This window comes from Dromaius novaehollandiae, chromosome 2 (genome assembly GCF_036370855.1).
Source record: "Dromaius novaehollandiae isolate bDroNov1 chromosome 2, bDroNov1.hap1, whole genome shotgun sequence".
In the NCBI taxonomy this organism is placed as follows: Eukaryota; Metazoa; Chordata; class Aves; order Casuariiformes; family Dromaiidae; genus Dromaius; species Dromaius novaehollandiae.
This window is the reverse complement of record NC_088099.1, coordinates 104,509,904-104,537,541: the sequence shown is the minus strand read 5'-3', so window position 1 is coordinate 104,537,541 and position 27,638 is coordinate 104,509,904. Positions and strand designations below refer to the sequence as shown.

The 27,638-nt window shown below is 40.1% G+C and overlaps 1 protein-coding gene across 1 annotated transcript in view; it reads right to left on the bottom strand.

Annotated features, from left to right (window-relative positions):
- Positions 1-2,045: 2,045 nt before the first annotated feature.
- Positions 2,046-27,638, bottom strand: part of DUSP22 (dual specificity phosphatase 22) — a 42,608-nt gene continuing 17,015 nt past the window's right edge. The window contains exons 4-7 of the mRNA XM_026114897.2: positions 16,103-16,152; positions 10,069-10,143; positions 8,823-8,994; positions 2,046-5,954 (exon numbers count right to left, since the gene is read on the bottom strand). Of these exons, the coding sequence (XP_025970682.1) occupies positions 5,769-5,954; positions 8,823-8,994; positions 10,069-10,143; positions 16,103-16,152 (483 nt within the window). The 3' untranslated portion in view covers positions 2,046-5,768. The remainder of the gene's footprint in view (positions 5,955-8,822; positions 8,995-10,068; positions 10,144-16,102; positions 16,153-27,638) is intronic.

Here is a 27,638-nt window from a genome sequence, read left to right as displayed (position 1 = left end):
TCACACTTTATTAGATGCCTACTCCTAATAACTACACTAAAAACTACATGGAAACTACAGGAGGTCATCTTGCTACTCACAAGCTACCCGCTTTTGGTAAACTACAGTTTGCATAATTCACTAGAGCAAAAGCAAACCTAAGCTTGCACATGTTCAGACATGTATGAACAAGAATTTGTCCCCTGGGTGAAGGCAGAAGAAGAGTACTGGACAGCTGCTAAATGTAGCAATGAAATAGTTAAATAGGGGAGTTGGGTCACATGGTAAAGGAGAGCCACATTTAAAGCTGTGCTGAGAAAGAAGTGTGAAAATAGCTAACTGCTTCTGTTGCATGCTTTATGTCTCCAGGGGTTTCTACAGAAACAAATGCTGCAAGACACATGAACATCTTCCCCATGCTGTCTAATATTTTCTAGAGCACACCATCATAGGCCCGTCTTTAGTACAATCATCTCAAGGAAGCGTAAGGACTCTTTTGCATAATTTCCTGGCAAAGCCCAAACACTTGATCAGGTTATGAGCACATTTCAGGACAACTGGTTTTACCCTCTAGCTCCCTTACTTTATTGCATGGTGGGACAGCATTATAAGAAGCAAGTCAGAACTGCCATGTTCTGGAACTCATGGTATTTACACATAACATCAAATAAAATGAGATAGACAGTTGGGAACAATAATACAGCACCATGGTTGCAGCACATTTTTTACATCCGGTTTGGATAAAAATTGCCCTTGAAAGATGCTATTTTATTGGAAGGAAGATAAAGACAACAATGTATTACTCATTTGGAAACTACTGTTTTCCTTAAAGGTGGGGGGGGGGGGGAAGGAGGAAGGGGACGCAGCTCTAAAATTTAAGAACTTTTCACAATTCAGAAGAGATTGACAATATTTTTAACATGTTTTCTGTCTTGTCAGTGCTACAGTACGTATATCTAAGACATTGCTAGGGATAACAGCAGAAATGAGGCAATTATACCACTAACTCAAGCCTCACATAGCAGGCTGCATTACAGTTTAAGTCTTCTTGTAGAAAGAAATGCAGGGGACTGAAAAATACACATTGATAAAATCAGAACCACTTCACTTACATAGAAGGCGATGAACGCATGAACATATTATGGAAAGAGGTGCATCTGCTAGTCCAGTGAAAGCTATCCACAGACCCATAACCTTTTATTCTAGTGGAATTTTCCTCATAGTTAGTTCCCACAGATCCCTTGGAAAGCATCCACATATTCCCAGCAGTCTATAAACCAACACCCGGGGGAGAGGAGGGAGAAAGAAAAAAGACCTGGAAGCCATTGTGCATGAACATCTAACTTTGCCTTCATGATGAGGGAGTCCCACAGTGAGAACATAGCACAGCCTTCAGCAATGACTAAAGTGGCCATGAGCTTTGGCTGCTTAGACATGACTGATCATACTTTCAGATTGGGTTTTTTTGATTGTTCGAATGACACTACCTCTGCTAAGAGGGTAATTCTGGCAAACCAGAAATGTACTTTGTTATCTGTGGGAATTTAAATGGGGCTTCCCCCCCCCCACTAAAAGTTTTTAAATTTTTTGCTCAGGAAGCATGTTCTGCCACTTACATCAGCTTCTGACGAGCCACTACCGCGAGCCTTTGTAGAGTCTTAGTGTCTTTGCAGCCTGTAACTCACTGTAAATTTTATTTGGTTTAAGACATAAAACAGTGGTCTGCTATGGAAAAGAAGGTATTTCAGAAGAAAAAAAATCACCTGGAGGTACTACATACGCTGTAGTAATGATGGGTCTGCAACAACGAGTAAGGAAGAGCAACATGCAATATCGTCTTATGGGACTACCATCAGAAGATGCTTGAACTGAAGATTCTTGAACTCACCTGGAAGGACTGGGTGAAGAGAGGGGAAGTCTCCAGATGTCTACACACAGGAGAAAAAAAGTCTAAACATCAAAATGACTTAGTGTTATACTTTTACTGTACCTGCAGGATACAGACAGTGGCCAGAAGTCTTTTAGGGACTATTATTTATTTCAAGAAAACACACAAGGAGATCAGATGCTAACATTTATTTTTATTTATAAAAAATTGTAGAATGTATTAAATACAAACATTTGGAAAAAGCAATCAAGGCTTCACTAAGATGCCCAGGAAGAGGAAGACAGAGAATCAAGAAGCTTACCAGATTTAGTTTCTAAACTAGCTGAAGTAATTACTATAATTTTTCACCGACTTTTATAGACAGTGACCATTATAGCAACCAAGGTTATTACTGTCTTTAAAAAAAAAAAAAAAACAGAGATATGATTTACCATATCTTCCCAATCAACCACAAATTGTAAGGAAGCAACTCTTTCCAGGTTAAAAATCAGGGTAATAAATACTAATCCATTTACCCATTACCTACATAGTATAACACTAAAGCATTTGCTTATAATCAGACATGGATATCAAGTTTACAAAAGATTGATTATACTTTTCAAATATGGATATCCAATAAGGTATTATAAACTTTATACATTTTCCAGTGGACATCAAAATGAAGACAATGTTTTGAAGTACAGAAACACAAAATAACTGAACACATCATCTACACTATATAGGCCAACTACTAAAATGTGGACTGGGGTCTAGTCATATTCCAGATAGCTATAAAGTCCTACAAACTGCCAATGAAAGGCTGGTTGGAAGACAGATCATGTCATGTTCTTGGGCAATGTTAGCTCCTCTCCTTTTCTAGGAGACCAAGGTGAGAACTGTAGCTGCTGTTTCTTCTGCAGCTTAAGGTGCTAAGGGAATAAACTCTACTTTCCTGCTCCCTACATAGGCAAACCAGATGCAAGTTTTCTTAGACTGCTGTTGCTCTTTTTCCACTCTCAAAGGTGGTATATACTATATATATCCCCCTAAACAAGATCTAGGAGCAAGTGACTACAGAAAATACCTTCTCTTGTCTTTTAAAAGAGAGAGAGAAGCACTTCTACTTGCTGACAATATGGCACCTCTCTGTCTTCCTGGTTTACCCTGTATCTGCTCTCCAGTTGCAGCATAATGCACATTGTTGAGGTGGCTGTATAGCCTTAAAGCCCATTTCTGGGAATGACTCTTTGGGGATTATCTAACTATTAAAAGAAAAAATCCAGTAGAGAACAATCCTAGACACATGAACATTAACAGATGTCTCCCATTCTGTCTTGCATTTCTCAAAATGGAAAAAAGTAATTGCAAATTTATCAGCACTCACAACATTACTACTGCAAGGACAGAAGAGGACTGACAAAAATGTTACGGACTACCTACCACCATCAGCAGTCAGCGACAGGATGGCCTGACTGGATACCTACATGACCATTGGCAGAATACTTCTAGCAGCTACCTTTTGGGCATGGGCTGAAATTACACCATGTATCCTATTATGAGGACAGAGTTGAACAAAGAGACCAATATCCTGAACTTGATGACACAGGATCCTGAATCCATGTGTCAGACCCTGTTACCAAAGAAAATATTCTCTACCATGTCCACAAAAGCTGGTGACCCTCTGCTCAAAACACAGAGGGCACTGCCAATCTGGGCACTGGTGTGCTGAAACTCCTAAAGGGCCACTTATTTGCAGACCAACATCTTCAAGAGAGGATGGGGGAAAAAAAAAAAAAAAAAAAAGAGAGAGAGAGAGGAAGGAAAAAAAGCCAAATACTTCTCTTACCAAAAAAACACAGAGCACATCTGCTGGATATCCCAAATAGGCAGTGATTCATTCAGCTATAAGCTTGGGAACAAACACAATGCAACTTCCAGCACCTTTCCCAAGTCCAATAGTATCCTTTACTGCAGCACATACTGTATATAATTATCCTGCTCTCAACTGTGTTCAATACACTTAAAGCACTTACTGCAATGAGAATTATGATGGAGCTGGGACTCAGATAAAGTAGTAAAGCTAGTTCCATCCCATCCCCCCCCCCCTTTTTTTTCCCTTTTGGCAATAATAGATTTGTAAGATCCATATTTCACATGATATAAAATGTTTTAGAAGATTTTTAACAAGGCTAGGGCTTATTTGACCCAAAAAGCCACACTCTCATTCAAAGTATTCACTGTCATTCAAAGCAAGCAGGAAAAAATCACATGAAGAAGAATTTGGTAAAAGGGTGGGAGGTCAGAGTACCAAAGGTATTGAAAGAGATGACAACAGTCTATTTAGTGTGCTGACTGCCTCTCACTCTCAATACTCAGTTTTTAGCACTATATACACCACATATTTTAAAAAGTTTGGTTTATTTATTTATTAACATGGCTGGGAAATTTTTTTTTGAATCTTCAAGAAAAATAGACCCTTCATCCTCCAAGTCAAAGACAAGAAACCAAGACTGTGGCATCAATGCTACTCTCCATTACACCATCAGAAATCAATACACTGCCCAGCATCTCTAATTTGAAGTTACAGTCTTAGAAACATAAAACATTTAAGTCACTTAATGGCTCCATTCCAGATATACACCATGTTACCAAGAGCAGAGTACATCCCCTAGTTTTAACCTAGTTTAAAATATATTTTACAAATGAATTCCTATAAATCTGACCACAGCAAAACATACAGTGGTTTTAAAATGGTAGAAAGTTAAATTCAAACATCTGAATTTTTAAACTGGTGAGAAATATGGGCAGTTTTAAAAGAAAACAATAAACTTCTTAAATACAGACATTAGTGAAACATACACACACACACATACCCTCTCACACACACACACTTCACTCAGAGTGAAATTAAGATTACACAAGGCAATTTTCAAGGTTGCATTTACAACCACAATGACAAGAACAGCATTTTTGAGGTAGCTAAAGTCAAAGAGCAAACCACAGCACAAGCAAAGAAACAGGTGCTCACACTCACACCCAGCCCACTCTTTGGACACATGTTATCATGGGCACACGGGCATGAGTTGAAGAGGCACGCGTTCCACAGGGAATGCAGTTCAGTGGCACTGGAAACCTGAAAAACTTCTCTCCAGAGAAGTTTATGTTGGGAGACCAGACGCACAATCAAGTGGCCAGGACCTAAATCAGTGCACATCAGCTGAGCTGTGCTAACAGTCTCGGTGCTCTCCGTCTGCGCCAGTTCTACCAACAGCTCTGTCTCACGTGCACTGAAGCAAGTACAACTGTGGCAGTTGAAGATGTTATTACTCAGAGCTGTCTGTACCACTTCTCCCCTAGATGCTGCTGTTGGTAGAAAGGGACATGTACCCATATCTCACCCGCTCCAGTTTAGAGCATAGCATTCAGGTACAAGCCCATCTCCAGGTTATTACTTGTCAATGGACGGTGAACTGGAGCAGCAGAGGCACAGACTTAAGTTCCTTTCTTCAGGTACAATAACATCTTCATGAATGGGGCAGAAATGTCAAACTGCCACAGCTTTAATCACCACAGTTCATCTCTCAGAGCCCTTTGCTAGCCTACAACAAAAGGAGCTGAGCTAACCTCATGGCAAATGCCAGGCTACATGGGCATAAGGGGATAATAGCTGTGGCTGACAGACTGGCTCAGCCTCAGTAACTTGATCATGTTTCTGAGCACACATAGAGCTTGATGCTGCCCAAACTATAAAACTGTGTCAAATGCACTCATACACACACATCTAATGTAGTATTGTCATCAAGAAGCTTCCTACAAATCAACTGCTTGCATGATTACTGCTGGGAGTCTTGAAGGTGGGATGGAAGTTACGGTGAGATGTTTTTCAACAGGTAAAAGAGAAAAGAAATTCATCTTTTTACGATTAGGTCTCTGTTGTGTAGTTGTTGTATGAGAGGGATGGCACAGATGAGAAGTTGTTATTCCACTGTCTTCCCCCAGTAGTCTGCTGCAACTCTGCCTGCTCTTTGTATTTGCTCAGAAGATTTTTGGCTTCTTGCAGATCCTGAGAAGAATTTTCTCCGTATTCTTCTTTCAGCCACTGCCTGAACTGGAGAAATTGAACATACATATATGATATGATGAAATAATAACATGACATTGATGCAGAAATAATACTCCCTCCTGCCCTACAGAGACTCTATTCAAGACTCTATAAGAACAAAAGCAAGCTAAAAAAAAGCACTCCAAGTTTTTCATCTCCTTTAATAGCAGCACAGAATACATCGGCACAGGAACACATAATTAGAGTCATTGAGATACCTTACTTCTCTAAAATGGCACACTTGCATAAGAGCATGGCTGGCTGGAGTAATATGGAGTAAGGAACACCCACTGGACAAGGACATCTTGGACTTAAGAGCACCCTCCTCCACTTCCATCTACAAATGAGATGCATAGATGCTGCAAGCTCCTGCAATCAGGCAACTCATCCAAGTCACAGTAGGCTGCAAGAACTTCAGAAGGCTGAGGGTCAGAAAGTCAACGACTCATATTGCTGTTCCATACTGAACCAATAAGCACCAATAGTAAAAACTGCACTGCAGATAATGGGAAAGGTATCTTTTGGAGGAAAAAGGCCATGAGCTTTAAAAGCTATAGGAGAGGCCGTATATATTATTGATGTGAATGACTGAATATGGTATATGGTAACAACTGTGCCAGGTCCATTTCAAGTAAATGCCTGGGAAGGAATGCAATGGTAGGGTAAGCATACTAGGATGCTTTCCCTGGTCGTGGTCCCAACTTCCAGCAATTCTCAGCTCAGGTGCTTTTGGAGGCTGAAGCAGTATCTTTGTGTTTCTTAGCAATGAATAGATTTGTCTGCCGTGAGATCACTTTCTGAATCCACCAATTTTTGCCACAAGATCTCTGGATAACACCAAGCTCCACAGTTGAACTACATATTGCATTAAATATGCATCTCCTTTTCTTTGATTGGGACCCACCACTTGATAGCTCCATCTCATATTATGAGGAAGAGTGGAAACCACACCTGTTCACCTTCTTTATTCCACTCAACTTTTTAGACCTTTCTCACATTCTCCTCCATCATTTCTTTGCCAGCTGAAGAATTTTAGTTCATTTAGTCATTCCTGACAACCTTGTTGGTCTTCTCTGCAGAAAAAGCAAGCAGACACAGACCTCAACTGTTCTGTACCAGTGTGGATATCATTTTGTAATAATATTTCTAGCCTCACCTTCCATAGCTTTGTTCTGTTTGGGGCTTATTATGGATAATTTAATCCACAAAGAACATTTACAGGGACATTGGAAGACAAGACCTCAGCATAATTACTTCCTCCCCTGTCCATAAAAGATCATAAGGTCATAAGTCAAATCTGAAGCCTCAGGCTACCACACGGAAATTTGGATCTGGTGCAAACCATGTTATGATCTTAGGGACTAAACACCTCCCTGTGAGATCAAAATCTAAGGGACCTCATTCCAGAAATCCCATAGGGTGCCACACTGTATAAGCATAGCAAAACACCCCTAGTGCTGCAATCAGAAAAAGTTCATGCCCTTGGCAGGTGGCACAATTCCACTGAAATCAGGTGTGTAAACGGACACCTGCTAAGGATGTGGTTGTTATTAAGAGACAGTAGGAAACTACAGCCCAGCCAGTGACCACAGGTGGATATTTCTTTTTGTAACGTACTGCCTCCCCCTCAGTGAAAGAAGCAGAATGTCCCTCCATCGTGGATGAAAAAAAAGAAAGAGACGTTACTGTCTTTATCAGGCTATTTGCATATAGCCTTAATTGTCATTGCTGTTAGCCCAGACCAATTAGAGTAGAAATGACTGTAAGGGAGGAAGGAGACAAGTCTGGAAAGTCCCCCTCTGACTTCTGTCTCTTAAAATCAGTTACTCTCCCATTTACACCAGTTCCAAACGATCCAGAAAACATTCAGTTAAGTATTTAAATAAAAAAAACACAAATATTTACAGTTGCAAACTGCATCATGCAAATCAAATGGTAATTTCTAAATCTGGAGCTTTCTGCAGCAGGGAATACAAAAAGCCAGTCTCCTTTGCTTCATTTACGTATTTTCTTTCCAGATTTTGTTTGTCTGTTTTGTTGTTCTTGTTGATTTCTTAATAAGTACAATCCAGGAAAGCCAAGAGAACAGTAACATGCTGAGCAATTGAAAAATAGAGGGGACAGCCAGAGTAGGAAGTTAAAATAAAAATCAGTTTCTTCCCCCACAGAAGAACCATCCTGCGTAAAAGACCTGCTCCCTGTGGGTGCTCAGTTACTTCCACTTATGTTAGAAAACCACTTTATAGCCTTATCATTGTTCCAACAATCTTCACAGCCCTAAAAAGCTCTTAAAGACCAGGAAAAAGAGTCAGACCTGTGACTGTCATATACATCAAAATGTTTATTAAGGTCTCAGTCGCAGAGGGTACCAGTGGGGGGAATATAAGTCATAATGAGAACACAGCTTAATTCCTGGACAGCAAGCATTTCTGATTATGATCCACAAATCATTTCTTTCTTGCTTACTATTCCAAGTGGATGTGGAAAAAAAGGTATTTTTATGCAACTGATACTTATAGGTTGGTCTTGCTGCCTCATTCTGCACTACTCATTCTTCAGTTTTTACCCTTCTAAAGGTGTCAGTCTTTTATGCATTATGTCTTCAGCCCACATGAGGGAATCACTGGATTGAGAGCATAGACAAACAGAGGGAGGTGTGTTTAGGTGTTGTGATTTGTCTCTTCTCCCATCCAGCATTCCCTGACATCTCCAGGTCCAGCTGCACCTCCCTAGTGGAGCAGGCTTGCCCAAGAAATCACTCCCTCACAACAAAGAAGATCCAGACAGACCACTCAGGCTTCAGGATAATGAAAAGCAACCCATGAACTGACTTGGGGTTGTATTTCTCAGTTCATTTGTTTGTAATTCATTTACCTGATCAACATCGTGTTTTTCAAACTCCTGCAGCTGCCTCTGGAAGCCCATGTTAGGATTGGCACAGGATCTTGCTGCTCGGACAACAGACAGTGCATCTTCCCAGCCAAAGTCTGTGATGGTCATGATGTAGGCAACAACCAACGTTACACTCCTGGAGACACCTGCAAGGCTGCATGACAAATAAGGTGCAATAAATAGATGAAGTACAGCACTACTTCAATCAAAAGCATCACTTCCCAACGTCACAGCAGGCTGCTGTGTTGCTTACCACCACGAAGAGAGATTACTATATTTGAGTTGAGGTGTTTTTTGCTACTGCATTTTCAAATGCATCAAAATAAATGTACAAGATCAAGAAAGTGGGTTCTGAATGATAACTCACATAAGACTGGTAAGGAAGGAAAAAGTATTAAGTCTTCATAGGAGGGTAGTACAGCACATGTGTTCTAAGTTAGATTTGATTTTTTATTAAGCTAGAAATAATTCACCCACATCTTTTTGCCTATACACATCAGAGCAGTGAAATAAGACTGTATTCTTCATCACCATGAATTTCATCTCCTATTTCATGGGGCTGAAATGAACTTTAACTGGATTGTTAAAGCACAGGACTCTGGATGTTTGAGTTCTTTTCCTCTTTCTACTGTCCATGCACTATGCAATTTCAGCTCTCCAGACTCCAATTTCCCCACCTTAAACCCTGGGATAAAGCAAGCACCATTCACTATTACTGATTTGACAGCTCTGGACAAAAAATTCCAGCTGTTACTATTATGAGTGTAAAGAATGTGTTTGGAGTACATTTGTATCAGATATACCTTCCCTTGGCATTTCCAAAATATTTTATGCCTTTGAAGTGCTTTAGAAATAAAGATAGGCTTTTTTAAAACACTCTCAAGACTCAGACAAATTATCCCTGTTTTACACACATGGAGACTGGCTAAATGACTTGTCCACAGCCCTGTCATAAGTCAGTAGCAAATTGAGGATTCATGTAAGGGCCTGCGTACAAGTTCAGTGTTCAAATCATGAGATGACTCTGACTCCAGATAAAGATTCAGCTCTGTGAGGCTTTAATAGTACTTGTGAATCTTTGTGGCTCTTCAAATAAAGGCAACATTTCAGTTCAAGAGGATTTCCCTATAAAATGCAGATGAATGCTAACTTATCATTAAGATGGTGAAATCCAAATAAAGGCACAGAAACCCTTACAAAGGTTTTTTTTAGCAAGTGATATACATACCAGTGAACTAGACAGCCTTCACCTGTAAGCCGGCATTCATGGATAAATTTGATGCTCTCTCTGAAATGCCTTGCCCTGAAAACAGAAACAGAAGGGGAATACAGAAAGTACTCTATTTAGTAAAATCACTACTTAGAAAAAGAGAAATGTATCTGAAAGCTCACTTCATGCTGTTTCTAGAATTTAGAATTGAATATGGGGCTAAAGAGGCAAAAGTTAGTGTCTGCCAATAAAAAACAAAACTGATTGGTATACTTACTCTCCAAGCTACCTGAAGAAGAAACTGGTATCTTAGGCACCACAGTGTGATAGACATCAGCAAATACTTTATGCTGATGACTGGCAAGTCTATATTTTGGCCTGTCTCTCATTCCCCTTCAGACCAGTAACCTGGCCTGACATCTCTTTGAGTATGCTCAGACATCAGGTGAAACTCAGAATGGCTATGCAAACCACTCCCACAGTACATTGTCCTCACAAAGAGATATCCATTACCTGCTCTCCAAGCTGGGTTTGGAGGAGGAGATGAAGTCAAAGGCAACTCATGTACCAGGACATGTGTAAATCTTATGTCTTTCCTCTTTGCAGCCTCAAATCTCTCCCTTTTGTCCCAGCTATGAAAAATTCTTGACTCAAACCCTTGTTACTTCAACTCTTTCAGTCTCCTCCCCTCAGATCTCAGTACCTCCCAAACTTGCCTATACATCAACTATTTCTTGGCTTATTGCATCAGCTTCCTCAAGTTCACCTAGCATTAGCTGCAAAATTCCTCTCCTAGATTTTTCAGATCTCAGTATAAGCTGTGCCCCTTTATCTCTCCTTATTTAGGGTATCAGCCAACCCCTCGTATAGCCTACTTCTTTTTAAGCAGTGTAGGAGAATATGTGGAGAAGATAAAGACTCAGTTCACCAGCCGTACAGCCACTCTCATTATCCTTTACATATGCCTCTTCATTTCAACTGGGGCAAACCTGAAGGAAAGGAACTGACAGCCTCCACTGGCAGCTAACTGCAAACATCTCAGCAAATCTGCAACCTCACTTCTTTGCATCCCTGCCCCAAGTCACTCACCCTGCCTTTGCCTTTCAGGCTGCAAAGCCTTTGGGGCTGCCTGCAATTCATTACAGGTGCAAGCAGCACCTCACAGTTCAGCGGAACTGAAGTTCAACTGGGGCCTTTGAGTACTCTTGCAATTTAATCGGTAGCAATGTGTGTAGCACATAGGCAGAGGAGAGAGCTCCTTAAGAGGCACTCAGTTACAGGCTTACTGGCAAAGATAAACCTGAAAGCACGCTACACAACACCCATGAAACACAACGTCCTGTATTCAAGATGTTTCCCCTCTCTGAGTGAATATTATACCACAAGGGCTAAAAAAAACAACAAAAAACAAAAAAAAAACCAACACAACACACAACCAACCAAGCCAACATGAAAAACAAACAAAAAAACCCCCTCAGCCCCAACATGAGCAGCCACACAAAAAATCAGGAATGCCCACATAAAAGGAAGCTTCCCTTCCTGCCCAACAGGGCAGCTGTTGCTACTATAAACACTCAGAGCTGGAGGACAACATAGGGAATGCAATGGAGTGATAGAGCCTGCGGAACCTGCAAAGGCAATGGTGTCTAAGCTGATATATCCAAACAGTGGGAGTCCAAAGCCCAGGACTCCCTTTCCAAGACATTCCTTGCATCACTGAATACAACGTGGACGGAACAGCTGGAGAAGGCTTGAGTGACTTATTTGGAAAACAATCTCCGGAGGAATGATGCAATCCCAAGCTTTCAGACAGCATGTCAGCTCAGGATTTCATGTTTCTCAAGAAACTGATCAAGTATGTGGGATGAGTGAAGAGGAGGAAGGAAGCCCTACTCTGAAACAGACTGCTACTCCAAAAAGTTTTCACTGGCTGAGTTCTAATAAATCGTGGCATGCAGGTCTGTCTGTGGGATATAAGCAGCTTCACATAAATGAACTCAGGACAAATCAGACTTCAGGTTGCATGTGTGAGAGCTGTTGCTATTGCACAATGAAGGAGCACTTGTCCAAGATTAAAGAGATTCAACAACATGAAACTTGGTTAGGGCTGGTCTGACCACACCCCAGTCTTCTCATGCACCCATCTTCCTTTCTCTTTCTCTCTAAACAATCTTGCCAACAAGGCAGCTCCAAACACCAGTATATTCATTTCAATGGCCTAGCATAAGCTTTGGTTAAACACTTCAATGCTTTGGGCTGAAAAGAGTCAGTGAATGAGCGCAGCACCTTTGCTAGCTAGCCATGAGCTCCATTCATTGTTTTATTCTTCCTTCTTTATTGCTGGTACCCAGTCTGCTGAAACACCATCAAGTGTAAATGTCTAAAGGCATTTATATAGATTACAAGAGAAACAGCCACACTTCGAGTTAGTGCTACTTTGTAGAACCATGACCCCTCCTCACTTATAGTTAGAGGGGAGGAAATATGCACTCTTCCACAAACCATTGCATAAGGGTCTCTGCTGGCTCCAGCAGACACAGTTGCCTAAACTCATTTTCAGGGTTATGGTACAAACTTATATATAGGAAAACAGATTTTGAGGACCAGTTAACAGTGTGGCAAGTGGCACAGACATACAAAAGAACGGCAAATTTTACATTAACCACAAAATAGCTAATCAACATCTGTAACAGGAAAGCATCTGACAAATGCATCGATTTATCTGTTGGCTTAAACAGTTACTTCAAGACAATTTATTACAAGGTATCTGGCTTTTATATCACAGCTTAAACTTGGGCATCTTCTGAACTGCATCTTCTTCACAGTGGTAAATACCACAGGAAGAAGAATCAGTACAGTGCCCCTACCAGCACACGCTAAGTTATTACACTTGTCCGTTAACAAAACGGATAATCCTTGACAAGTCAGATGGCAGATTCCCAGATCTATGTATCACAGTTGCTGGTCAGATTTCTAAGAGTGTTTTAAAGGTTGAAAAGAAAGGATGCAAAAACAGATAGGAAGAACCATCTTGAGGTTTCTTTCCTTTGGCAATCTAAATGCAACTAAGGTTCACCTGAATTTCTTTTCTTAATAGGTCCTCTAGCTTCTGTATTGTCACCTCTAACAGCCTGACCAGAATGTTAATTTTAACCTCACTGGGCTAACAAGCTGGATGTTAGTTCCTTAGAAATACATAGCCTAAGATAATTAGCTAGAACAGGACAGGAAGGGAAGATATAACTTCTATAGAATGAACTTAGTAGTAGTACGTTCTGTGGGAGATGCCATTTCTGGGGAAGTTAATGGCCAAGGCAAAATTCTCACAGCCCAGGGAAAACAAAAAACAAAAACAAAAACCTTACTGAAGTCCTAGGAAACACCTCAGGTCTCAAAAGCAACTGCTTCATTCATACACTAGGGAGGGGCAGAAAACAGGAGTAGAGGCAAGCTTTCAAGCCAAGCAAACACCTACAGTTTAGCAAGGGAAACACTGTTGTATTTCACCACAACACATTCCCCTGAGGAAAGGGGCTCCACTAAACAAGTTTACTGCAAGTACATGTGTATTACACACATAAGAAACCAAAAGCTCCCCTCAGAAAAACTTAGATGAAGTGAATTAAGGGCTCACACTCCCAAATTCAGTGAGTAACAGACTTCAGCTGGACCCTTTCAAGCTGCCAGCAGTTGCAAAGTAGCAATAGAGCTTCAGAAACTTCTCCTGACAAACATGGTGTTGGGTCAGACAGACAGGACTATGTGCATCCCATCAGTTATGCCTGTTGGCCATTGCTAACAAAATACGAAGACCTAGAACAAAAGATGATACTATTCTTTTTACTCTAACACCACCAGAATCCCTCTTTGAAAGAGGATAGGTACATAAAGATGTTGCTCAGGAATAGGTTCCCTTTCCTGTTCCCCAATTATCCCTCTCTCCTAAGACGGCGCACAGTAAAACAGTAAAACACTGTTAGATAAGATTTTATCAAGCCCTCACAGGCTGAATAAAAACAGCTTCCTCTGGCTTCCAAAAGATCGTATGTGAAAAGCAAGCAACATCACTACTTGCAGACATCATGATTTGATTTTACTTGAAGATCTGGATTGTATAAAGCAAAAACAAAAATCAGTTACTCATCAAGTTTTTTTTTAAGTGATCAAGTGTATCGATATTAGAAGTAATGACGTTTGTTTGCAACCATCCGATACCAAAGTAAGTACTGTGGATGCCTGCAGCATAACAGAAACAATACTCATGCAAATTTGTATCTTCTTACCAAAGCTTTAAGAGCTTTGGTACAGTGCCAGACAGTTCAAGTGCTGGAGGTGGCTTTTCAATATAATTCCGTGATATGCAACAGTGAGGGAGGGGCTGAACTGTACATTAACATTCATCATGTTGATTAACGTTCATCAGAAATGTTTTCCTTTCTATCTGCATTCCTGAATTGATCCAGATCTCTATAACATAGGAGACAGATTTGCAAAACATTTTCACAAATGCTTCATAAATCTCAGAATACTAAAAAACAATTAAGATGGCTCCATGTGAATACTTCCCTCTAATCTCAGATTTTTTCCTTCACAAAAGGATTGAAAAACTCCTCAATTTTTATTTTTTTTTAAGGTACTAAGGCTACAAATGCAGGTTGTTGCCTATGCTTCTGCTCCCATAAAGCAGCACAAACAATTGTTGCAAAATCAGAAGGTCTGAGAAGTCACAGTCTATCATCTAACTGAAATCCTATTCTAAAAGAGTAACTTCGATAATATTGATGATCCCCTACCATTGATTTTAAGAAACATAGACCCCTTGAATTGTTTACTGACCAGTTTCCTCTGTTGGTATTTCACACTTCTACGGTGAGGAAGGAAGGGAAAGAAGGTACAAGTAAAATGGTCTTATTACAGACCTGTCTTGAAAATTAGGGTTTTCATGAGGGAAGGGGAATTGTTTTTTGTTTGTTGTTGTTGTTTATCACGACAGAAATGCACCTGAATGGAAAGGCAAATTGACACACATCAAATGCTCCACTGGAATCTTTCTAAGGTATGAGAAACAAATGCTCTAAAAACATCCACCGAAAGCATCAGCCAGAATATTGCTATGATGTGAGAGAAAAGCCGTGCTCTGTTTCCTTCCGTACATACCAGGCCTCTTTCAAGTACTTCTGTTTCTCTACAAAACTTGTAGCAGGATGTGGCTGAAACCCCCCTCATTTCTCCCCAACATAAACAGTGAGCTCTAGAAGAAAGAGTTGGTCGCTATCCAAGTTCTCTTAAAAAGTGTGTTTTGATTACTCTTTGGAATCAAGATTTCCCATGTACCTTCAGCTCAATGGTTCAAAGTATTAAAACCCAGAGCATGTCAATTGGTATTCCAGGGCAGTTATTCACCGAACGAACATTAACAGAAATGAGAAAGAGAAAGGCTGGGACACGGTAGTTTCAACAGACATATCTTCAAGGCACGAATCACTGTCATGCAGACAAACTCCCCGCCATACCGGCCTAATAGTGAAGGGCACTGGGGTTTTCAAAGGAAGGGGCAAATAATCCAGAGCAGATAGTTGTAGGGCTAGTTTGCACACTGGGAGTCTACCTTGAAGGCCCACTGCGAAGAAGTTATCCTAACCTTTGAAGCACAAGACTTCATACGTCTTTCAATACTTTCTTCTTTTTAATGGCTGAAGACGGTGCTAACAAAAAAGAACAGCCAAGCAGAGAGAGATTTACAAAAACAATGGCTGGACTAAGCTGGGAATAATTAGGAACAGACTCACTGAGGAATCCCTAAAGTTTAAGGCTACAGAGGCAGAAGAGTGTTCACACACTGACCCTCCCACAAATCCTTACACACAAAAAAAACCAGTCAAAACCAAAGTAGCTGCAAGAAAACCTTGGTGTGTTTTCTTAACAGATTAAAAACACATTAGTGCAATACTTAGGAGAGATCAGAAACAGATCCTTTAGCTCATTATAGAACAGGCATCACAGTACTGAGGGACTTCTAGGTTTTTGCTTTTTATTATTAAAGAAAACTTACAAGTTCTGCGAGGGCGAGTCAGCAGCAGGAATGCACAGATACTTCACTCCCTGGGTAAAGAAGCAAAAAGGAATGAGAAGAAAACATCAAGACAAATATATTTGTCAGCTACTAGTGCACGAGTTCTGCTCTAGACTGGTGCAGTTTTATTGACTTTGAGGAAGGTGTACCATTATTCAGACAAGGGGAGATCATCTCTATGTAACTGGATTTTAAAACATTGTTTTTGTATCTCCTTTGTTGCTAAAACACCATCATATAGCTTAGTCATGCTTGCCCCAAAGTCCGGGAACAAGCTTTTTAAAATAGAAGCATCTTTACTGAAAGGGTGTAAACCTCTTATTCAAAATATAATTCTTTTTACATTTCTAGTACAACTACGTTGCATCTTCTCCTGTCTTTTGCTTTCTCAGAACAGATGCTACAATTGAAAATCGTGAAAAGTGATTTCTTTTAATTCCATGCAACCATTTTTCCTTACCTAGTTGACAAACCGAAAAAAATGAAAAGCAACTGGAGTTTGTCTTTTTGGGGAGAGGGGGCTTGGGGGAAGGACTTCAAGGAGGACAACTGTAAAACTCAGGCTTTTCTTGCAGTCAACCTCACTTTCTTAGTCAGCTATCATAATGAGTTACATGATCAATTAGGGAAGTTAGATAATCATTTCTGATACATTAAAAGTGTTACAGGGTGTATTTAAAACAACACTATAATCACACACTACTGCTTTGCATTGTCAATGCTCATTTTAACTCCTCCCCCCCCCCAAGCTTGTCTTGCTCCTATGACTGTTAAGAAAAAATGCTTCTGAAAAGCATATTCAGCTGACTTCTCAAATGGAACTTCCAAGAATATAGGTGGTAGCTCAGACACACAAAAACTAAATCCCTGGAAGTCTTTCCACTTATTTCAGACACCAACTTATGAATTTTTCAGATGTATTTATAAAGATAAGGATTCACAGCAGAAAGACCACCACAAAAAGCACCTTAGTTTCTCTCTTTGTAACAATGCAAGTCCCCTTTGTAAGCATGCACATTCAAACACTGACACACATGGCAAATCATACATCCTGCCTACAAGCTATTCTTCAAGCAATGTGTTTGCCAGTAAGCTGAAATATAACATGCCTCTACCAGGCATTTCATTTTCCACTTGGGATAGAGGGTGAAAAACTCACTGCTCAACTATGATGGTTACCTGAGGCAGCATCTTCTCAAATACTACCTTTGCTCGGCTGGGTCCGAATTCCCTCTTTACTCTCCCCCTATACACACTTCATTACTTCACTTGCCATACTACAAGCAGTAGTCCTTTCATAAAAGGTCCTGACCCCTGGCACCATGATACACCATCCTCCTAACCTTAAGATGCCTGAACTTCACCACTGTGCCCAAAGGGATGTGATCTCTCGCCCTCCACTTAATGCACCAACCATTTTCTCAGCCTGCCAGAATGAGAGCCTGCCCTGTCCCCTTCATGCTTTGCCAGACCTCCTCATTTTGACAGGCCATCCCTAGCATGCCACAATCAGGGCAGAGACACTTGCTATCTACAGCTGTCTGGTTTGGAGAATGCACAGCCAGAGAGTGGAAGGCTTTGCAGACAGACACTGAGCAGGGAGACGGGGACGTGGCAGTGCCTGACAAGGGAGAAGGCACCACCGGGCTGATGCCAAACCAGCATATGAGAGCATGGGGCAAAGGCAGCTGAGGCAAAAGAGAATAGGAAGGAAGTCAGCTAGCAAAATGAAGCAGCTTGCTGCCAGAGGGAATCACATCAACAGGCGACAGTCCCTCCTGTCCTACACCAGGATAAAGAAGGCCTGCTGTGGCACACCAGGATGGCTCCACAGCACATAGCACAGACATATTTGTTTAAAACAGGGTGTAGCAGTAGTCTATAAACTGGTAGACTGCTGAGCCAATGATGATAATTACATTATGATAGATAATAATGATAATTATCTTCTTGCATGATGCATCTGAGAGGTTTACCTTTGACACTAGTATCACTTAAAGTGAGTCACTCCAGTAGAATTGGGGCCTGTGACCTGAAAGTAAATTTACATGACCTTCTTTCCCCCACACCTCTGGACAACTCCATGCCATTAATTCTGCATCACCAAGAGAAAACATAAGTAGGAGACAGGTTAACCCCAGTGTGCGCTACAGAACAGAACGTTCACTCCTGCAATCTATACTGATTCAAGCTGTTTCACAGATTTCCGAAGCTATGGCACTTGTGGAGTGCTTTTCACAGACCAAGTGCAGAGGGGCTTTCACATCAGGTTCACTTTAAAAGCAGAAGTAGCACCAGCACAAGTTTAAGACCCACAATGTTCTTTTTTTGTCATGGTTGGCTAGTTCCCACTACCACAAAGCAAGCATGAAACTAGCATATGAGAGACCACATATGGTACTGAATGGCTCATCCAGAGCCTGATCCTGGAGGTCTTCAGCACCTACAACTTGCAGCAAAGCCCATAGCATGCCTTTCATTATTGTGCTCACAAATGCTCAGCATCAGTCTGTCAGCCTGATTAATACAGATTCTCAAACAGGAGATGGTTAAAGCCACTGGAATTTGGTACTTTGACCAATGTATGTCACTTGTACGGTGTTTTTGGAAGGCTGTGGTGATGGACTCCTCCCTGTGAGGAAATAATCACACACTCAACTCAGAAATAGTTAGAGGTGGGATCTCAAAAGTACTGTGCAATGACCTAATCCTGCTCCCACAAAAATCAACAGTGAAACTCTCAGCGACTTTGACCCGAACACAGTTTGGCCAGACTTCATGACTCCTGGGGATCCCACTCTATCAAGTTTTGCTTCTCTTGGTTAAAAAAAACAAATAAATAAAGTCCTCATAATTGGATAACTGAAATATAGTAACTGGACAGAATTGTATGGGAAAGGTATTTTGAAATGAGATCCTAGGAATATATTCTGTGTAGAGATTCATATTTTGATTGCTGGAATTAGCCTTTCCTCATAGATGCTGGATACTTTTTCTTTCTATCAAGATATTGCCAATAGGAAGCTACTTAATTACTAAACCCTGCTGTCTGTGACCATTTTTGTAAAACCTACCCAAGATCATGATGTTCTTTGTATATTTGTGCCCCAAGACACTGTTGTCCTTCCTGTACACATACCCTGCAGATATTATCTAAGAATTGTCCCAAAGGACACCTACCCTCTCATCAGAGCAGAACAGCTTTTGTCAATGGAAGAAATAAATAGTCAGTTCTGCAACATTTTAAATGGGCTACTAGCATGTGAGAATGATACAGGCATCACTATTTTAGTATCTAGCAGAGCTTGCTTACCATTCTAAAACTGCACAGCATGAGATATTTGCAGGCAAGAACAACTGACACAGTGATCAAGACAGAATAAGCCAAAATGAAAGAATGTTGAAAAGTCGAGTAGATTAACTCCCAGCAAAATTTTCAACAGGTTCTGAATTGGTAGCTAATCTGTACTTTGATTCAAGAAGCTTTACTGTTTGCAAATGGAATGCCCAAGGTTGAATTGAACTAAAATGCTGTGTTAATTAGCATGGGAGGACAAAATATAAAATTGATGTCAATTGTATGGTTGTCTTTTTGTTTTGTTTAAAAAAATAAATAAATAAATAAAAGGAACACAGTTTTGCCCCCTAGGAACGACATAATTTCCTAAGAATTATTCAGGGGGGAGGAAGAGGGCACAAAACAAAACAGGTATTGTGGTACTGTACCACTTCAGCTTATACACTCCCAGTTCAAATCAAAGCTCCTAGGCCAATGAGACGGTGAATATAGCTTGCTTCAACTCTGAATTCACTACTACTCTCCAAAGGTTACTTTTAAATCATTGCTCACATTCCTTTCTGCAATCACCTTTACCTACAAACATCTACCCTCAATGCATACAGTTTCTAAACTTGTTTCTTATTATTCACATGATACTTACCGATGCCCTAATCAATTACAAGCAATCCTATTTGTTTTGGTGCATCTAAAGCATTAAGACTACAAAATCAATATAATAAAACATCATTTACTTTTCAGTTTTCTGTTTCAGCAGAGTAACCACCAAAACTAGATTTCTGTCTCTCTTAGGCCCTGAAACTAAATGCTACAGTTAAACCGATACAGTGAGAGCTAACAAAACTAGAGCAAGTATTCTGATTTCAAGATTGTCAAAGTTGAAACAAGCGAGAGTTAAGTAAAATTTCTAAAATTCACTGTTATTTGAGAAACACTGACTACACACTTGCACAATTTCATCACAGATTCTAGAATCAAGCCAGTCCTGCTACAATGAAAGTAGAGATACTGAAAAAAAAAGTTTAGGTGCACATACATATATACAGATGTTTTACGCTAAAGCTTAAAAGCTATTAACAGAATTGGAAGCATTTTCAAGTTTCTAATTATTTCAGATGCCTATCTATTAGGATTGGAAACTGAACAGTTATTTCACATTTGGAAAAGTCATTAAGATTACAAAACACCACCTTTCTAATTTCATTAGTTTCAAAAAAGGATCATATCTTTGTTATTTAATTTGGTAATTCACATGAAGAACTCCAAAAGTAACAATCCAATCCAAACAGTCCATTTCTATTCTACTCACCTATAGCTTACAGGAAAAAAAAGACTCCAGCTACATTTTAACTAAACCTGTAAAAACTGGCATTTAGGTTTTCATAGTCGAACATGCAGAATTTTGTAGTAGCAAAATGACACATCTACATGAACTACATGTCAGATAATGGGTCAATGACTGAGAATGGGATCTCTAAAGAGCACACAGAAATTCGATCTCACAATACCAAGAATAATTTCAACTCCAAACAGGATGAGGTTCAAAGAACAGTGCTGTGAAAGAAGTGCAGCATCTATATGTACATACTGGTCCTTTATTATGATCAAAGACATTCTGAAGTCATTAAGAATGATGCTCTATTTGACTGCACCCTAAATCCTACTAACATGCACTTTATGTTATAAAAAAAACATTGGGCAGTTTTCTTTTAAATTTTGAGTACTCTAGCAAAACAATATGCATGAGAATATGAGGAGGGACTATAAACCCTACTCATTATTTCATATTTAGTGGGGTTTTAAAGTAGTGTTTTTACAGATGTACTTCAGAACTTTGTCCCCTTCACTGCTGTATATTTATCATTTCTGTCACTCTAATTAGCACGGGAAACCTCATCTAGAGTTAGGATGTTAGGGGAGGGGGGAAGACAATCTCAAATTACAAAATTTCTACTCTCCTAGGGAGATTTAAAAAAAAAAAATCAAAATATTTTTAAAAGAGCGGGATTATATTTTTGGCATTAAACCTCTCTATTTAAATATATGTAAAGATACCATCAACGACTTCCAAGAATTTTTTTTTTAAACCTAAAACCCTAAACTTAAATTTGTGAACCCAGATGCAAATAGAAAACCTCCAGCACCTGGCAAGTTCTTTCAGGTTAGTCAAAAACCATGTGTTAATTTGAGTCGTCACATCAACAGATGAGGACAGGAGGACTTATTTTTGTTTAGGGGCATTTCAGCAAAAAAGCTAAAGTGGGAAACAGCCAGCACAAAGCTTCCTCAAGCCAAACCAGCAAGAGTTTACCAAGAGTTCTGTCCAGTAACGCACCAAACTGCACTTACTAAACTGAAAACCATTCAACCGTTTGTTTGTCCTTTCAGTTACTTTCTGTAGCAATCACCATTGGTGTTGATTTTATTAATGACTCATAGAAAATACATTTGTGTTCCAGCAAAAAAACACAACCACTAATTGACTTTAGTGAACAACACTCAGGTTTGGTTTTGAAAAAAATATTATAAATGAATGAAATTGAAATTGCATGAAGAATGTGAACCATTGAAAGTGGCAAGCTCCTGTAATAAAATTCATTAATTTAGTTTGTGTTATCTGTTATCTTGAATAATACAATGTCTTGTAAAAGCTATGTCATTTGCGAAGTTTGTTCATGGTATTCCTCAGAAGTAGGCTCAATGACACTTTTGAAAAGTCCATGTCATCAAGGCTGAAAAGTGCTAAATGCAAACAAATAGCGTCCTATTAAAGCCCTGTACCTTTTCTTCCCCATCTTTCCTCCAAATCCCACTTTCTAAAATTGTAACATGAGGGAACTGTTTAAAAGTTAAGGCTTTTTACTTGCACAAAAAGATGCATATACTACTTTTAATTCTAACCTTGAATTCTAATTCTAATTTGGCTCATCTAGGGGGGTGGGAAAGAAAGGTGTGAGAAAACATTAATAAGTTTACATTAAAATGGGTTTTATCTCCTTCAGGACACACTAAGAGCATTCACAGGCCTACATACTGCAACTAAGAGGAAGGACCTTGTTAATCTGCCTTGACTAGATGGTGTATCCAACCCTCCAGGGATGTCAGGGTGAATTTATCTAACATCTGAGCAGTACCTATCACACTTGGTCGCTAATGCTAAAAAGGATCTTGGAGTATTACAATAAACTAGTATATCCAAGCTGCCTCTCTCTTTCAGGGAATACTGGCGCACAGTCATTACACCTCTGCAATATGTTCACATTACAAACATAAATTAATATCCCACATCATCTCCTGTGCACAGGATGGGTCAGAGGGTTTGTCCTGTTCTCGTCAATGCAGCAGCCAACCAATGAGTAACACCAGCCCAGGCTTTTGCTGGTTTAAAAATCCCTCATATAAGCAACTTGCCATTGAAAGCCTCAGGTGGTCCTTGTCCTCTCTTCCCGGCCATCCCCTGCTGAAGGAATGTGCTTCTCTCAAAACAACGAGTGTTAGCTGAGCAAACTGAACAACAAACTAATTGAGTGTATCCTAACAGCAGCTTCTGCTAAGAATAACTCATAGTGAAGGCCCAGTCTGACACACTTTAAAAGCTGCTTTGTGGAAGTCTCTTGGAGGCTTCTTAGTGGACCAAAGTCACTTTTGAAAAATTAGTCAGAGCTCCCAAATTCACCAGCAGAGCCAAAGCCAGACAGGACATTACTACACAGAATCCTCTGGCATTGCTATACCTGAAAGAAAAATGGTAGCTGTTTTGCTCAGCATAGTCTTCTGAAACATCTCATGAGGGGAAACCCTTATCATGAAAAAGCAGTGAAACATACAAGAAAGTTAAGTTTTTGATTAAAAGGGGCATTTGTACATGTCCTCTTGATGGTAGCCTAACGGCTGAAAATTGACAGTTTCCGATACTGGTGATATAAGAATATAGCGCAAGTATGCCTGGACTGAATTAACAGCTTGCAGAGCTGATCTTTGTATGATAGTATTGACCTTGTGATGTGGTATTTGCATCTCTGAATTTGAATGCTGCCTTGCCATTTTGATCTTTAACAGTTCCCATACGTATATGGCCTAGATACAAAAGCCAGCAGAACCTGTGCAGAGAATATGCTGCCCAGACATACCCAAAAGCAATGACTTTTCTCATCATGTTGTCAAGATACAATTTGTTTATATGAATGTTCTCCCATAGCTCAAGGCTTCTGCATGCTATCCAGCATAGAAACAGTTTTAACAGATTGAATGGAGGTTCCCACTTACTGAGCATCATCTGTCCACAACTGGTGTGCACCAAAAAAAAAATAATAATAATAAAGCATGGCTGATTGGTTTCCTAGTATTTCTCTATTTAGTTATGTCTTGTCAAGCAGTGGTATGCTTTTGAGTCCAGGCAAATGCTTTCTGGGTTGGTTTCTGTGGGGGAATATTCCTTTGGGTTTCAGAACCAAAGATGCAGGCACTAAGAAAGCCTTCAGCACTTCCAGTTATATCAGTTAGGGGGGATAAGAACTTTTTCTTTCATTTGAACACAGGGTTTCCGCCTCCCCACCACCACCACCAAAAAAAGAACAGAACCCATCCAGACTGTGCAACCATGATAGAGAAAGAAGCTACCACAAACTGGTGATGGAGAGAGAGAACTAGAGGACTGAAAAGTTTCCCCTTCAAAGTTTCAGTAAAAGCCCTTCAACAGTAAACCTCATCGCGTTCCTAAGTGTTAACAGCAGACAGGTAGTAATTTCTAAATTAAAAAAAACAAAACAGCATCAAAAATACCATCCAAAAACTGTGCTGAGGAATATTACTTGTGTTGTGCCAGTGCAGCCAGTTCAGTTCCTCTATACCCTTTTACCGCTTTTACATGCAAGGCCACCATGTCCAGCTAAAACTGAACTTAGATTTGCAATATCCAGCCATGCTTAAAAAGTGAGAATTCAGATCTTTATGGAGGCTGATATGAATGCATTAACTATAGTAGGTCTGCAGGCTATGACCATTTGATTTGGAAACATTTCTTGGCTTTTGATAGATGTTCAGCCACTTAGCTCTCCAGTTTCCTCCAAAGGTCTGGATTTACAAACCAGTCATGATTTTTTTTTTTAATTCACTGACTTGATTCAACACTTTCTCTATTGATTTCCCCAGCTGTAACTGTGTCATTCTTAATACTTTGTAAAATAGATATATCACAGCATTCAGCAGACAAAACTGATACAGAGAAGTTGTACAGCTTCTCTGTAACATCCTTGTTTTCCTACAACTTCTATTCTTCACACCTACTTACTGGTTCTGTTCCAACTGCTTCATCTTTTTGTTGGTTGTATTCTTTTCTATTAATGCATTTGGCTTTTTATTGAAGGAATATGAAAGATTGTTCTAGAAGATTCAAGATTCAGAAGATTTCTTCAGAAAGATTTTTAACTTTGCTCCTCCCTCTCCTGTGAGGTCAGTTTCTTAGAGACTGAGTATTTGAAACCATACTTCTGTTCTGATTGAAATTTTAAAATGTGCAAGGAAAATCTAATTTGGAATCCAACTTCTTTATAAGATGACCTGGCCTTAGAGGTTCTTTTAATTTCAAAGATACAGTTCATTTAAGTTATTCTGGCTGCATAAGCTAACAAATTAGTTTAAAAAGGATGCTTAATTCAGTTAGCAATGAGCTCTTCTCTACCTCTGCCACCATCCACCTACCTCATCAAAGCTCTGGGTAGTTATCAATTCAGATGAAGGGGGAGGGAAACCACTGTTCTGGAGAGAGCATGTACCAGATTGAGACAACACTGTTCTGGGCATCACAATACTAAAGAAAAAAAGAATAACTGTCTTCTGCAGGTGCTCTGGTTAACTGCAGAATGAAGAAAACAGCCATATAACCTAAAAAATGAACACCGTAAGACAGCTAGAGGAAAAGAAGGGTGGATGCTTCATAGGCATCACAAATTATTTTTTCAGCAATGAGAAGACATTGGTGGAACATTCACACAATTCTGTGCAGTGCGTTTAGGTTACCCTTTTTGTTGAAGAAGAAATCCAGCAAACCACAGGACTTGGAACAGAAACACCTGCATAGATCAGTATCACTTGCTTGTATAGCAAAGCTTGCACAGGGAAGCAGAGTAGACTGGCTATATCCATGAAATGGAGATGTCTAAAACTTAAGACAGCTTTGGTGCTGGGCAGAGAGAAAGATGACAACATCCCCTCCTCCCCCAATCGAAAAAAACATGTGTTTTATTGGGATTTCAAAACAACCCACTTACTTACACTTCATGTGAATGACTTTAATTGAAACTACTATGATATATCCTTTCCTCATAAAAAAAACACATCCAAAATATTCTCTAGCAACAAAAAGCACAGAAAAAAACTTCACATGCATATAGGAGCGGCATACACGCAAAAACCTACTCTTAATGCAATTTGTTGCAAACAGAGTGAACAAGGGAAAACTCTTGTGACAGCACAGGAAGGCCCAGGTAAACTCTTGCTGATTTAAGACCCAGATCACTGCGATTGTAATGGTGTCTCCAATATGAGCACAGCATACAGAGCTTCCTGTGATGCTCTGGTTGTCAGTCTGACAATGTTATAAATAAATGTCAAGGGACTGCATAGCCACAGAGGGCTGGTAAAATTCATATGTTTATTAGGTTAAACCTCTGGTGCGGGTCAAGAGCAACAAAATTACTAGCAACTGACAAATGTGTGGTGGCTCGTGCGAACCAAGCTGGTAGTTTCAGTCCATTTCTTGATGGACAGGTGTCTACAATACACACAAACAGTCATCACAACTGGCATCTCAATTGAAGAGCCTCAGATAGACTAAGGACCAAAAGTTCTGACTGTAGAATACAAAGCCCAGAGACCACTATCATGCAGCCTTACTTGAATAAACTCCCCACACAAAAACAGAGGTTAGCAGCGGGGGGCACGCAGATCACAGTAAGAATTAAGGATGCTGAAAGCTCAGCTGCTGCACACTGCTGTCCAGCACAGCACATGCTACCATGGAAGGGATGTACCTGTGTTTAAGTGGCTGCACAATCCATATCAAAATCCTATTTGGTCTGGGCTCACATCCATCTCCAAGTACCATCCCCTGGGACAGGGTCAAGTGCCAGGAAAGTCCACAGAGAAACAGCCTTAACTTCAATGGACCTTTAATCAGACACCTTGTAAACAAGATTTACCTTTATCTCCTTCACTCAGATCAAGTGGCACAAACTTTCGTAGATTCAGATTTAATGGTGCAGAATAACTAAATACAGATAAAGGCTGATGTGGTATTATTTTCCCTGTGTGTTGCAGAACAGCAGCAAGGTGGGTTTCTTGTATTTTGTATCCTCTGACATTTGTTGAAAAGTTCTGCCAGGTAGAGAACATTGGGCTTGTCAGGAATGTCTCTAAAGGCTTTTTCCCAGCTTTTGTGAGATACCCTAAGAGTAATAGCTGAAGGGGCAATCAAAGCAAAAGCTCTAATTGGCCTAGCCGTTTTTTCTTTGAAGCAATAGGCAGGGGGAAAAATTGCTCAGGATTAGGTAAGCACTTCCACATTGTCTGTGGGTTCTGACTGACTGCACCTGACTGGCTCTGCCGACTGCACCAACTTGGTTAGGATATCAGGATACCACAATAGTCAGACCTAACTTTTGGCCTCCAATCCCAATAGCTGTTCATTATGGTTTTAAAGACAGTTTTACCAAGAGATCCAACAGGTCACTGCCGGTTATATAATTATTTAAAGCACACTCTCAGATATCTGTTTTCCCATCTACCCTTCACTGTTTCTCACATTCTAAGCAGAGATTTTAAGATCCGAACTAGCTGAGACAGATTAGAAAGCAGATGGCAAGACACCTCATTATTCTCTCCTGTATGTGGCTTTTGTGTGGATTTATAAAAACATCTGTGACTGTTCCATGGGCAGCTGTCCAGAGTGCGCTGGAGGAGCCAACTTGATTCACCAGGGCTATTACCTCCATGCCTGTGCGACAATGCTGTTGGACACCACTTTACTCAGGGGATGGCTTCTGTGCCTCTGAAATAATCAGTCTTGTTCCATACTGCATGCAGTTCTTTTTCTTGGACACACCACCAGTTACCTACAGTTCCTCTGATGGAGTTATCTCCAGTATCTTAACCATTTAGGTAAGCATTTTGTAGTTTAAAGATCCATGTATAGCAGAGGAGTACTTAACTGGAATGACA